The sequence below is a fragment of the Diabrotica virgifera genome, chromosome 5 (assembly GCF_917563875.1).
Source record: "Diabrotica virgifera virgifera chromosome 5, PGI_DIABVI_V3a".
In the NCBI taxonomy this organism is placed as follows: domain Eukaryota; kingdom Metazoa; phylum Arthropoda; class Insecta; order Coleoptera; family Chrysomelidae; genus Diabrotica; species Diabrotica virgifera.
Window position 1 is genome coordinate 238725789 of NC_065447.1, and position 14654 is coordinate 238740442.

The 14654-nt window shown below is 30.7% G+C and overlaps 2 protein-coding genes across 4 annotated transcripts in view; one reads left to right on the forward strand and one right to left on the reverse strand.

The window, feature by feature from the left end:
- LOC114343583 (anion exchange protein 2) overlaps window positions 1-14654 on the forward strand; it is a 732215-nt gene that overhangs the window by 57219 nt on the left and 660342 nt on the right. The gene's annotated exons all lie outside the window — the stretch shown is intronic.
- On the reverse strand, window positions 9010-9783 carry LOC126885597 (E3 SUMO-protein ligase KIAA1586-like). The gene has a single exon (XM_050652196.1). It carries the CDS (start codon window positions 9781-9783, stop codon window positions 9010-9012), a length of 774 nt encoding a protein of 257 aa, XP_050508153.1.

Genomic DNA, 14654 nt, shown 5'->3' on the forward strand with positions numbered 1-14654 from the left:
CTCCATAAAATTAAAGATTATCTTTTTTGAATTGGTACGATACCATAAAATTAGTACCTACGAAAACAGAAATACCTACTAATGATGGAAAAGAGAAACCGATATTGTTATCTTTTTTTTGTCTCTGTAGGGATAACATTATCACTGGTGCCATTCTGACGACTTGTTTATAAAATCTTGAAAGGTATTCACGTCAATAGACAATAAGATAAAATTTCATTGGAAAAATTATGGATAGATCCCAAAAAATCCTTTTTTCGTTGGATACATACATCCTAAATCTATTTACAAAATTATTTTTCCTTCAATTTTATCTGCTATGCACCCCTACAACTTCTTGAATATATTTCGTGTACATGTAGTATGTTTACAGCCATTATTCACGGTTAGACTCTTAAAACAAGACACCAATTTCGCAGTAGCTGAACTCAAAAATAGTTTCCGTATCTGTTTCCTTTAAGGAAGCTATTTGTTTTCAAAACGTGATCTTCCATCCCATTGCATAAACAACTACTTGAAATAACGTATTTGGATTTTAGTATGGTAAAATTCGTTCGTATGGTAAAGTTCGTAGGCGAACCGGAGTCGAAGAGATTATCGAATGTATTTCAAGGCAAAAATGGAGATAGGCGGGAGGGACCATGTTACAAGAATGAAAGATGACAGATGGGAAAAAATTGCTTGAGTGGAGACCACGGGCAGACAAGCGAAGCAGACATTATTCTAAAAATATTACGAATATTGCTTATAACTTATATGTATATTCTTATAAAGATTGAATATAGCTGAATGCTTCTTTAAAAGTCGACAAATACTTACTAATTCTGTATTGTTTAAAAACTACTTTTGAAAATATAGGGAAATCCTCGGATATTCGGAATAAATCGCAATTCAGTATTTGTTAAAAATTATTTTTGAGTCATCATCACTTACTTCCATAATATTGCCACAAATGCCACATGATATAAATAGTGTAATCCATAGTGTGACCAACTCCAATTCAGTCGAATCCGGGACAATGCTGAAAAAAATACCTAAAATCCGGGACTTTTGAATGAAAATCGGGCCATGTGTTATTTTTTTTTTAAATATAGGACTCTAATATCATTATTTTATTGGTTATTTAACATTTTTATATTGACAATGATATTTTTGATGGGATTAAGCCACAATTGGTTCTAATGATAATTATATTTTTGTTAGTTTTTGACGTTTCGACTTCCAATCCAGAAACCATTCTCAAAAAAGGAGAAAAAATAGAAAATCAACTGATGTTGGATTTTCATCTTATCTTAATTTAAGTATCACACTTCACGTCACTGATAGAGTTACTTTTTTTTTTTAAATGGAAATTCTTCCAATATTTTATTGAAAGTGCAATATCGTTTCCTGTTTTTACTTTCTTGTGTTGGTTCCATATTCATATTAACAATAATAATATATTGGAATGAAAAAGTCAGGTCAAAAACAAAATAAAATAAATGTTTAGATAAAAAAATCATATTGCAACGCAGCAGATTTGAATTTGGCTCAAAGCATGCAACGGTTTGGAAATTAATCATATTTCGCGAACGAACTCAAGAGGTTTATCTACTTAAAGTGGTTGACAAAACCGAAAAAAAAGATGCATCAGCAATCATTACATTACATCGTTCGATGCGGCATGCCTGCCTAGGCATGATTCATTGTGACATGAATTATTATTGTTTTTGAATGGTATTTTCGGAAGACGATAATTAAAACACACAAATAAAAAAATTCCACAGTTTTCGTTTTCTTTCATAGAACTATTAAAATTTATACCACGATAAAAAATTTTTTTTTCGTCTCAACAATTTAATTTGATGTAAATTCTTAGAATAAAAACGAAAATATAGACTTTTACCAAAAAGTTGAAAATTCGGATGGCCCGGAAGCCTTGTCCGGGACGCCGGGACAAAACTTCGTAATTCGGGCCATGTCCCGGATTTTTCGGGCTAGTTGGTCACACTAGTAATCCATAACAGACATTTACTCACTCTCAAGAATTTCAAGTTCATGCACTAAGTGTAAAATATTATAACAGCTGATGCTTGGGTTGCAGATCACTTATACTTTTATGTAATAAATAATTATGATCTAAATACCTATTCCACAAAATATAATCAAACAACTGTGACGTTTTAGTTTTTTTTCTCGATATCGATATTTTCAATCATATCGAGGCAAGCGTATCGACAATAAAAGAGTATTGTATTAATTTCAGATAATGAGTATTATCGTATCGACATTAATATTGCTAAGGTATGTATTGTATCGGTATCGTATTGGTTTTCGATACGACATCAATACAATATCGATATTTTTGTCGAATATCGGGAAACTCTAGGAGGAGACTTTTGTTAAACAATGGACAAATCAGGGCTGATTGATGATGATGATGATGGTAAAATTGTATTCAATTAATCATTATAAGTTAAACTTTTGATAACCTAGTCATCCTAACCTACGATCTAAACGAAATTAAAACACCTTTTACTGTGTTTTATTGTCTTAATAAATACATAATTTGTTTTAAAAAATATATCAAAATACAGAATTGTATAACAGATTAAAAAATTTATCACAATACAATAATATGGCCGACAGCTAAGCGGTCTTGTGTCAAAAAGACACATTTGTGAGTTTACCTTCTGAATGCAAAAAAGTGCAAATAGACAATAAAAATCTAAGTTACACATCTTTTCATTACCTACAATTTTGCAGTTTAATTTTTTTCACAGCACTTTTCGGAGTTTTGTCGAAAATCGTGATAAACCGTCTTAAAAATTCACCCCCTTCTACTCCCAGCCTCAAATTCTCTTCCTTTTCCATGGCGTTCCATCCTGTTACTATTTATTACTTTTGGCTGGTGTAATAGGGAAATTTCTTCTAAAATTAAGACCCATACTCCTCGCTACCCCGCAAATTCCTTTAACTCCAGCCTTCATCATAAGAAAGTTGACTAGACAGAAGGAAGCATACAGTTGATTCATTTTACAACTCAATGGGAGGTAATGTTTTACTATTTTTTACCATTTTACATAGTTCATAGTCTGTGATGACATTAGCAATACATATTTTATAGTTTTTATTCGGGTGATATAAAAATTAATTTTGTGTTACCTGTACTGGACTAATTTTTGAATTTACCATCGAAATGCATTAAAATCCTTTGCTAAAAATTGAAATCAGTCCACACGTTTGAATACAATTTCTAAAAATGGCCTCAAAATAAATTTAAATAATTATTGAGCTGATAGTCACATAACACAATATCAACATATTTCTTTTCACAGGACCTATAGTTTTGCTGAAAATCGTAATAAAACGTTTTTATCCTTAAAAATTCACTCCCTTCTATTTCCCTGCCTCAAATTTTCTTCCATTTCCAATGGGTTCCATCCTATACTACTTTTTTTTTATTTTTAACTGGTGTAATAAGCAAATTTCTTCTAAAATTAAGCCTCGTACTCCTCACTACCTCAGCAAATTCCTTGGACTCTAACCTTCATCATAAGAAGGTTGACTACACAGTAGGTCAACGTCCAGACGATTCGTCTTACAGCTCAATGTGAGCTAATTTTTTACTATTTTCTACTATTTTACATAGTTCATAGTCTGTGATAACCGTAGCAATAGGTACGTACTATACAGTTTTCATTCCCGTGATATAAATAATTATTAATCAAAAATAAAAATGAATAAACGATAAAGTTTTGAATCCGATCAGAGTGCTTGTAGCGCTCTCTGAACGAACTGAAATATAAGACGGCTTTGGTTTCGTTTTGCAACGAAATTAAAATGTTTGTTGATTTTTATTTTTTTAGTTTATTCCCATCTGAGTATAAGGGTCCATTTTTCGTTGGAATTTTTCGCGCTGGACAAATGAGTTGTGAATAGGGATGTTCACTAATTTTTAAATATAGTTAAATTCAATAGATTACAAGGTATATAAAAACGTAACAATCATAAAACTGTTTAAAAATGTATATTTTTTAAGGTAAATGAGTTCATAATGTTGATTTTCTTGGAGGCTAGAAAAACGGTACCCTGCAGCGAGGCTACGGTCTGTGACGTCAGCAGTCGTAACGTCTTTGATCGACGACTAGTTTTGTATACTTATTTACTCAGCGTATTTAAATGTGCGCAGTTTTTTACGTATTTAATTATTAAAAATAAAGCCAAATAAGTGGTGTTTTGTTCCTGGGTGTGTAAATACATCAAAAAACAGTTCTGACAAGATTTTTATTACCGTTCCAGCCAATTTAAAACAGAAAAAGAAATGGTTTGTTGCAGCTAGAACTTAAAATAACTAACTTAAAGAACTAACTTAATAAAATAAACATTATAGAAGTTTTCCAGAGACTTTCGGCCCTTGGTAATAATGTAATTGTTCTTTCTGCATTTACATTTTTCAAAAATACTTATTAGTTTTCTCAGGATTCGAAAAAAATGAATGAATTTAAATACCATTTGACCAAGATTGTGCACCTACCCCCTTAAGGAGTAAATGAAAAAGTTTCGGGACCTCAAATTTGTATTCCTTAAACTGGGATATTCCTAAAAACGGGATTCTAATAATACATACAGTAAAAGTAAACCTTGAAATAACTACATGTGGATGTAGGTATGACTTTATATTATATTAAAATCATTAATAATTTAGTGAAAAGATTGGTTGAAATGAAAATGTATAATACCCAAGTTCAAAAATATTTTTTACCTTGGAACAGTTGTCAACTCGAAATACGAAACAACCGAAATAAGATCTAGAGTTAAAAAGGACATAGCAACAATTAACAACATGCATGAGAAATATTTTCACCCATTGCGACATAATATCTCTCCCACTAAAAATGCGGCTGCTAAAATGTTATTATTTCCGGTCTTGCTATATGGCGCAGAGGCCTGGACAATAATGGAAACATTAATGAAAAAGCTAGAGGCATTCGAGATGTGGGTGTACCCACGTATCCTCAAAATATCCTGGGCGACCCACACCAACGTACAGGTATTGCGTCGAATGGGAAAACAAAAAGAAATCTCTTTTACAATTAAGAAACGAAATCTTAAATATTTCGGTCATATCATGAGGCATGATAAATATCGTATACTCCAACTGATAACGCAAGGTAAAATAGAGAGCAAACGCGGACCCGGAAGAAAAGACACTCATGACTTAAAAACTTACGCCAATGATTTGGACAAAAATCGATCGAGTTATTCAGAAACGTCTCAAATGAAATTAAAATTGCCATGATGATAACCAACGTCCACAACGGACAAGGCACATGAAGAAGAATAAAAATATTTTTAATACACCTAACCAAGGTAAAGTAATAACCAGCCAATGTATGTATACAATATGCATGCGTACAATGCATGCATACAACTTTCTCTATTTTTTTTTGTGGAGTATTAAGCATTTATTTTTTTAGCTTAAAGAAGACATGGAAAATTATATGGAATATACACTCAGTAAAGCTGTGGTAGATTTATTTTTTTACAAGATGCCAATAAATCATACACCATTGTTACAGCTACACTACAGTCGGTAGTTTATACGAATCGGCTTTCTGAAAACCTTCTTCCATTTTATTTGTTTATTTTTGTAAAACCCAAAATATGTCCTTACAAACAGTCTATCCACTTTAAACTAAACAAATTCACTATAAAACTCCACTTTAACCCTGATAAAACAAGAAGAGAACAAAATAAAATGACCTGAAACGTCAAACAGGTAAACAGTAACACTATGAGAATGGCGCGCGCTTGGGGTATGCAACCAGTGACGTCAGGCCAATAGAGAAGCGTTCTTGAAATTTAAAATAATGCTAGATTTCTAATAAAGATTTTTTATAGAAAGGCTTTTTCAATTTTGTTGAAATTTTGGACAATTATTCCTAGGGTGTTTCTTAATCGTTTTACATGTTTGAAATGACTTTTTAATTTTTTGTGAACATCCCTATTGCAAATTGTAGAATTCTCTAATCGTCTTTTACTCCAGCATCCGTTTGGCGTGCATTGTTAGAAACCACGGAGGTGTAACCATAAAAATGGTCCCAATAAGGTTTTTAATTTAATATTATTTTATATTTTATTAGATTGAAAACTTGTTCATTAGTAATCAATTTGTATTGCCTGCACTGGACTAATTTTCGTATTCACCATCGAAATGCATTAAAATCCTTTGCTAAAAATTGAAATCAGTCCACACGTTTGATTACAATTTCTAAAAATAGCCTCAAAATAAATTTAAATAATTATTGCGCTGATAGTCGCATAACACAATATCAGCATATAGGCGTGCCTTGTTATGGTGACATTGAAATCGCCTTTATTATATCTAATCAAATACCAAAACCCAAATGCCTCCATTACAATTACCTACTGTCATTCATATTGGTTTAATAGCTTTATTATGTGGAGTTCTGTTTACGTTTCTATTTAACAATGGTGATAAAAGCGAATAAAAACGCGACATATTTTGATTAGATACATAAATAAACAAAGAGAAATTATATTAATAATACTCTGGGCTAATTAGCAAAATTCATGGAAAAGTTATTTACCAGCAATTTTATTGCTGGAATCGAATTATAAGATCCTATATATTAATAATATAGTTATGCAAAGTCCGCAGATAGTGTGCTACTTTTTTTATAAACAAAATGGCGCCGACAAATCGTATTTTTTTTCAATTATTTCTCTATAACTCCGAAGATTTTAACTTTACAACAAAAACACTCAAACAAAAATTCACCGCAATTAAATTCTGCATAGAGATAAGTTTTTCACGATTTGCTCCGACGAAAATTTTCCTCGGAAAATGCGGGTTTTCCTAACAAATCTCTTAATTTTCAAATAAAGTTTTAGGTAAGTAATTATTAATCAATAATTAAATAACTTAGTGACATCATAGCTTTCTTGGTATAGATTGTAATTCCAGAAGCCGGTGAAAATTAAACGAATATTTTAGCAACAATTCAATTGTTAATAAACAATTTACGATCGCAATAATAACCAAAGTAATCATGATACATTGATCAAATTTATAAAGATTATAAAGATGAGATGCTTATTTAATATTTTATCGACAAAATATAAATTTTTCTTTTTTTTGCATAATCTTTAAATTTTGAAAAAAAAAATAGTTATAATACGCTGGTCTAATTAGTAAAGTACAAAGATAGGTTATTTACCAGCAATTTTATTGCTGGAATCGAATTATAAGATCCTATATATTATTAATATAGGTATGCAAAGTCCGCAGATAGTGTGTTACTTTTTTTATAAACAAAATGGCGCCGACAAATCGTATTTTTTTCAATTATTGCTCTATAACTCAGAAGATTTTAACTTTACACCAAAAACACTCAAATAAAAATTCACCCAATTTAATTCTACATATAAGCATGTTTTTTCCGATTTGCTCCGACGAAAATTTTCCTCGGAAAATGTGGATTTTTCCAACAAAATCTCGAATTTTCAAATAAATTTTTTGGGCCAATAATTATTTATGAATAATTATATAGCTTGGTGAAATAAAAGCTTTCTTGGTATAGATTATAAATTCAGAAGCCGGTGAAAATGAAACGAATATTTTAGCAACAATTCAATTGTTAATTAAAAATTTACAGTCGCAATAACAACCAAAATAATCATGAGACATTGATCAAACTTAGAAAGATTATAAAGATGTGATGCCTATTTAATATTTTGTCGACAAAATATAAATTTTTCATTTTTTTGCATAATATTTAAATGTTTAAAAAAATTGTTATAAAAAAATTAACATTTCTCAGAAATTGTTTATTATATTCTAATTTTACAAAATACTTAAAATGCGTATTTCATAGGTCTTAAAAATGAATGCTTTAAAAATTTTTTCCAACCATTTGCAAAAAAGTTATGAAACATCAAAGTAAATATACGAAATCTCCGTTGTTTATAATTTGTTTTAATTGTTTCAAAGCTTAAAAGTGAGTCTATGGTACAGTCTAATTACTCACAAAGAATGTCAAAAATTAGTGCAATGGTTATATTTTAATCAAAAATTAGTGCAATGGTTATATTTTAATCAAAGATTAAAAATACTTTTTTTTGTAATTTTTAGCGCAAAAGTAGGCCTGATACAGAGTCGGAGCTAAAATGTTCACTCGAAGCGACTGACACGCAGCATATATTATTTATAAAAGTGTACGTCTCGCGAGGCCGGTCGTCGCTCCGAGTGAAAATTTCAGCTACAGTGCTGTATTATTCTACTTTCGCGCGTGTAAATTACAAAAAAATATATTTATAATCTTTAATTAAAATATAACCATTCATTTTATAATCGATGTTTTTTTGTAAATAATTAGCTTGTACATTATACTCACTTCTACGCAGTGGTGTAGTGGTAAAATTAGCTGTGCCGGAGCTATACCTCTACCGGAAAATTTTTGAAAATTAGCCTACTACCCAAATCGTGAGTTTTAAGGCCCTTTGGCAAATGTTTTGAAAAGTTTAATAATTAAACTAATTAATGATCTTTTAGAGTGATAGTAGTTACAGTAGGGCCTCCTACACATTCTCCTCCAAAGAATAATTTTAACTTTAAAATATGGTAAGACTTTCTTAAGGTAGATTATTACAGTTTGATACCTTAAAAACTGTTTTTAAGGTATCAAACCATAATAATCTACCTTAAAAACTCTATAATTTAAGTTGGAAGCCTTGCTGACAAAAATTAAAAAAACACTGGTGTAAGTTAGGCAAATATTGTAAATGACTAAGTTTTCATTTTCAGTAGTATTAATTTATTATTGTGAAAAAATACACCCACAAGTTACATTAGTATATATATTTTTTATTATTTAACACACACAAACATTATAATCTGTGCCAAAAAAATTAAGAATTATTTGAAAAAACTACATACAGTACAAATAACTTGTGTATTTAACAAAATACATATAATAAATACATCAGATTAATTATAACACATACTCAAAGTAAGTGCCAAAATGCATCCTTCTTTGCGTTCTTTTTTGGGTTTTCTGCAACTCTTGTCCTGGAATCGTCTGCAGACCGGTGGCTCCTCAGCCATTTAGTGACGTACGTCTCAGGCTGCCATTCTTGGAGAGGTGGACCTTGGATTTTTATGAACATCAATGATGATACATGAGCAACAGTCAAAGCGTTTCTTGATGGTGTAACCATATTGTTCATACAACTGAAACCCCGTTCACAATCAGCTGAGCTGCAAGGTATTATTTTAGTGCAGTTTAACAGTTCTTGCAATCCATCAGGCACTTGTCGGCTGTTGTCCAAATAGTCTCTGTAGGCAGAGACAGCTTTGTTGACGTTCAATTTAAATCTCTTGCACAGTTGCTCTACTTGAGTTTGACCAAAACTTGGTGGAATGCAGGTTGGCCAATACTCAGGTTCTAATACTTTAAAAGAGTTTATAAGATCTTCATATTGGGCTTCCCCATCAAATGTGGTGACAAACATTCTTTGCTTTAGGTTATTTATAACACTAGAAATAAGTTGCTGTCCATTGAACGATACAATTTTTGGATTAGTTTTTAACACAACTGATGCAAAATTTCCTTCTTTTATGGCGATTTGTGCTTCCAGAACTTTCGTGCCTGGCTTCTCCTTTAAGTGCTCTAAATATCTTACGGATCTGTTTATCAGTTTGTCTGCATACACAATAGAAGTGTTTCTATTCTCTAAGCTCTCTGATAACAAAGCCAATTCAGCAAGAATGTCAAACATAAAGGCCAAGTTTAGTAGAAAACTAAAGGACAAAACAATTTTTGTCCTATATAAAAAATTCGATTGAAAAAATCGTAGCCGGAGCGCCGCTCCCCCTTCAAAAGCTGTGCCGGAGCGACGCTCCGGACCGCTCCGGCTCCACTACACCACTGCTTCTACGCTTTGAAAGAATTAAAAAAATATATAAACACCGTAGTAATCGTATGTTTACTTTGCTGTTTCATAACTTTTTTGTAAATGGTTGCAAAAAAGTTTTAAAGCATTCATTTTCAAGATATTTGAAATGCGCATTTTAGCTATTTTTTAAAATTACAATATAATAAAAACTTTCTGAGAAACGTTAATTTGTTTATAACTATTTTTTTTTTAACATTTAAAGATTATGCAAAAAAATAAAAAATTTATATTTTGTCGACAAAATGTTAAAAAGGCATCTTATGTTTATAAGATTTCAAAGTTTGATCAGTGTACCATAATTATTTTGGTTATTATTGCGACCGTAATTTATTAATTAACAATTGAATTGTTGCTAAAATATTCGTTTAATTTGCATCAGCTTCTGGAACTATAATCTAAACCAAGAAGGCTTTTAAGTCACCAAATTATTTAAATATTGGTAGATAATTACTTATCTAAAAGTTTATTTGAAAATTAAAGATTTTGTTGGGAAAACCCTCATTTTCCGAGGAAAATTTTCATCGAAGTAGATCGGAAAAAACACGTCTCTATGCAGAATTTAATCACGGGGAATTTTTATTTGGGAGTTTTTGTTGTAAAATTAAAATCTTCGGAGTTATAGAGCAATAATTGAAAAAAACACGATTTTCGGGCGCCATTTTGTTTATAAAAAAAGTAGCACACTATCTGAGGACTTTGCATACCTATATTATTAATATATAGGATCTTATAATTCGATTCCATCAATAAAATTGCTGGTAAATAACTTTTCCCAAAAATGGCCTATTCTCCGATAATCAGCCCAGACTATAATGTAAGTTTTACTTTCTGTACCAAGCTAATCCATATCTGATAATAGTCTGGGCAGATTATCGGAGAATAGGCCATTTTTGGGAAAAGTTATTTACCAGCAATTTTATTGCTGGAATCGAATCTTATGATTCTATATATTAATAATATAGGTATGCAAAGTCCGCAGATAGTGTGCTACTTTTTTTATAAACAAAATGGGGCCCGAAAATCGTGTTTTTTTTTCAATTTTTGCTCTATATCTCAAAAGATTTTAACTTTACACTAAAAACACACCATTAAAAATTCACTGTTATTAAATTCTGCATAGAGTTGTGTTTTTCCCAATTTACTTCAACGAAAATTTTTCCCGGAAAATGCGGGCTTTTCCAACAAAATCTTTAATTTTCAAGTAAAATTTTAGGTAAGTAATTGTTTATCAATAATTAAATAACTTGGTAATATAAAAGCTGTTTTCATATTCCAGAAGCTGATGGAAATTGAATTAACAGTTTAGCAACAATTGAATTGTTAATTAAAAATTTACGGTCGCTATAATAACCACAATAATTAAAATGCATAAGAATAACTATGATTTTTGTATAAAATGGCACTATACCTATCTAATGTTTTTTATAGAATTGAAATTGGACTATTTAAGCGGTCTCAGGAATATTTTAAAATTATAAACAATTTTTTGGCTTATAAATAAATTGAATATCTCGGGAAATATTAAATTAAATTAAATCATAAAAACGGTATTGGAAAAAAAGCGGCAGAACGCTTCTTTTAAAAGAAAAAACGTTTAATTTTGATAATAAGTGGTTCCTGAGATACAACCGGTCAAGGTTGACCGGCATTTACGGCAAAGATATAAACAATAGGATCATAATTTTCGAACTATCACCTTTTAATTTCGGTCCTCTTTCTCCACACCAATTTTCATATCTTTCAAATACTCATAACATATATTATTATAATAAAAACTATCGATATTACAAAATGTCGTAAACCGAATTTATTTATTTAAGTTCTATAAGGTATTACATTTCCCTTACAAAAGAAATTTGCATATTAATTTATTTTTTCTAATTTTTAGTTGCCGTGGGGGGCAGACAAATTTTTTTTATTTCAACGCAATTTTACTAAAATACTAAATAGTGTGTTAGGCAACTTTTGTGAGCTGTTACATTTTCGTTTCGAAATAATTTTTTTTTTCGTCTGTTAACATTTTTTCACAATTTTTAATTGTCTTGGGGGGGCAGAAGATAGTTTCCAATTTCAAAAAAATTTTACCAAAATACTTTACAGTTGATTGGGCAACTTTTGTGAGGTATTACTTTTCTATCGCAAAAAAAAAATTTTTTTTCGCTTTTTTCGATGCACCGTATTGTATAGTCAGTCGATTTTAACACCATAAACGCGACGGACGTGTTCCTGGGGATAATACCTACTTAGAAAAAGACGAATTAAGACGGGTATTATATTGATAAGACGCAATTACTTATCTCTAAATACATTTCTTTTGTAAGAACAAGAACTCGTAAAATTTTAGAGAACTCGTAAAATTTTAGTCGCAATTACACAAACACTTACATTTCGTCAATTTAATAGTATCAATAATTTAGTTATCTATTTTATTAATTATAACTGTTAAACATCACACGGACTTTTATTACGATTGTCTTTAAAGAATCCCTACATCTATATTATGGAGGCAAAAACACGGTGGAAGGATAGGTTCAACGAACAAACAGGGAGCTATTAGAACTGTATAATGAACCAATCATCAATCGCTTCATAAAGGCACAGAGAGCACAGAGAGTAAGATGGATGGGACATGTAATGAGAATGAAAAGCGATAGAATGCTAAAAATGATCCTAAAACTGGGCCCCATCACGAAAAGAAGGAAAGGAAGACCCAGACAAAGATGGGTTGACAGCGTACAAAGGTGAATTATTGGTTGGGAAAAAAGAGCAAAAACAGGGATAAATGGAGGAGAATAGTAAGTCAAATTAGTAGGCAAGGAGCATGATTTGAATAAGACGCCACCCCACGTAATAGAAGTTCTGTCATATAGAAGTATAATATTTAGTACGTTCTTTAACGGTAAAATATTGCAAAACCTCTAAATTTTAAAGAACCGCTTGGATTGACATGAAATTTGGCATACACATAGCTAACAAGTCAAAGAAAAAAAGTGATATTGTGCCATATGTGCTGTTGCCCCGGGGGTGGTGTTCATCCCCTCTTAGGGGTGAAAAAATATTCATCCAAAGTAAGTCAGGAAATGGATAAACTGACTAATTTTAAGTAACTTTTGTTCTATACAGTTTTTTCACTAAGTCAATACTTTTCGAGTTATTTGCCAGTGAATATGTTCATTTTTTCAACAAAATAAACACGCTTTTAGACGGTTTTTCGCAAATAACTCAAATAACACTAATAAATTTAAAAAAATGGTGTATATATCACATACCTAGTAGAACCAGAGTTATAGCTAATTAAAAATAAGTTCATATTCGTCAAATTCCAAATGGAATAATTTAACGTGAAATAACCAAAAATGAGGCACATTTCGGGGAAAACTCATTAGAACTTATTTAAAGTGTTTAAAAAAAAGCTTCATTTTTGTTTTATAAAAAAAATTTCTAGCATCAAAAGTAAACAAGTTACGCTCAAAATAAAGTTAGTCCCTTTTTTTGGTAAAAAATCGGAAAATCACCCCCTAATTAGTATTTCAAATGAACTTAATCGTTACGACTTCACAAGTTTCTTGACTCGTGTATGTATTGTTTATATGATCTGTAAGTTTCATCGGTTCAAAGTCCTTATTTTTCAAAGGGCTGTAGTTAAAAGGGGTTGAACGAGTCACTGATCACGAACGTATGCAAATTTAGAAACACAAAATCTTAATCAATTTTGTCTAACAGAAAAACAAAAAAATACTTGGTACATATTCATAAAAGCAATGCTGACTTTTTTTGTTTTTCGAAATTTTTGGTATCTCTAACAATTTTTAAGTTATTTTGAAAAAAAGCATATTTTTCAAAATTAAAATTTTTAAAAATTTTACTTTGAAACAAAATTTTTTCAAAAATAAGCACTTTGAATCGATGAAACTTATAAATCGATGATAAACAGATGATATAAACACAACATAAGTAAAATAATTTGTGGAGCGGTAACGATTAATTTCATTTAAGTTGCTAATTCGGGCGTGGTCTTCCCGATTTTTTTTTTGCCAAAACAAAAGGGACCAACTTTATTTTGAGCGTAACTTGCTTACATTTAATGCTAGAAACTTTTTATAGAAACAGAAATAATGATTTTTTAAGCACTTTAAAAAAGTTAAAATAGGTTTTCCCCAAAAAGTGCTTAATTTTTTGGATATTTTACTTCGAAATATTCTATTTGAAATTTGGTGAATAGGAATCTATTTTTCATTGGCTATAACTCTGGTTCTACGAGGTCCAGAGACCTAACGCGTACACCATTTTTTTTACTTTTTTACAGGCTATATTTTTGGTAAGAACGTTTTTTCGACAAAATACTTACTTTTTGAGTTATTTGCGAAAAACCGTCTAAAAATGTAGTTCTTTTTTTGAAAAATGAACATATTCACTCGCAAATAACTCGAAAAGTGTTGACTTGGCGAAAAAGCTCTATAGAACAAAAGTTACTTAGAATTAGTCAGTTTATCCATTTCCGGACTTATTTTGGACATACATTTTTCACCCCCAAGAGTGGGTGAAAGTCACCCCCAGGGAAAAAGTACACATCGACACAATATCACTTTTTTTCTTTGACATGTAAGCTATGCGTGTGCCAAATTTCATGTCAATCCAAGCGGTTCTTTAAAATTCAGAGCAAAAACCGTGAAAGAATGTACTAATTATTGTAT

What these genes read in the sequence shown, in the direction of transcription:
- LOC126885597 (XM_050652196.1), bottom strand. Translation starts at nt 9,783, where the DNA reads ATGTTTGACATTCTTGCTGAATTGGCTTTGTTATCAGAGAGCTTAGAG.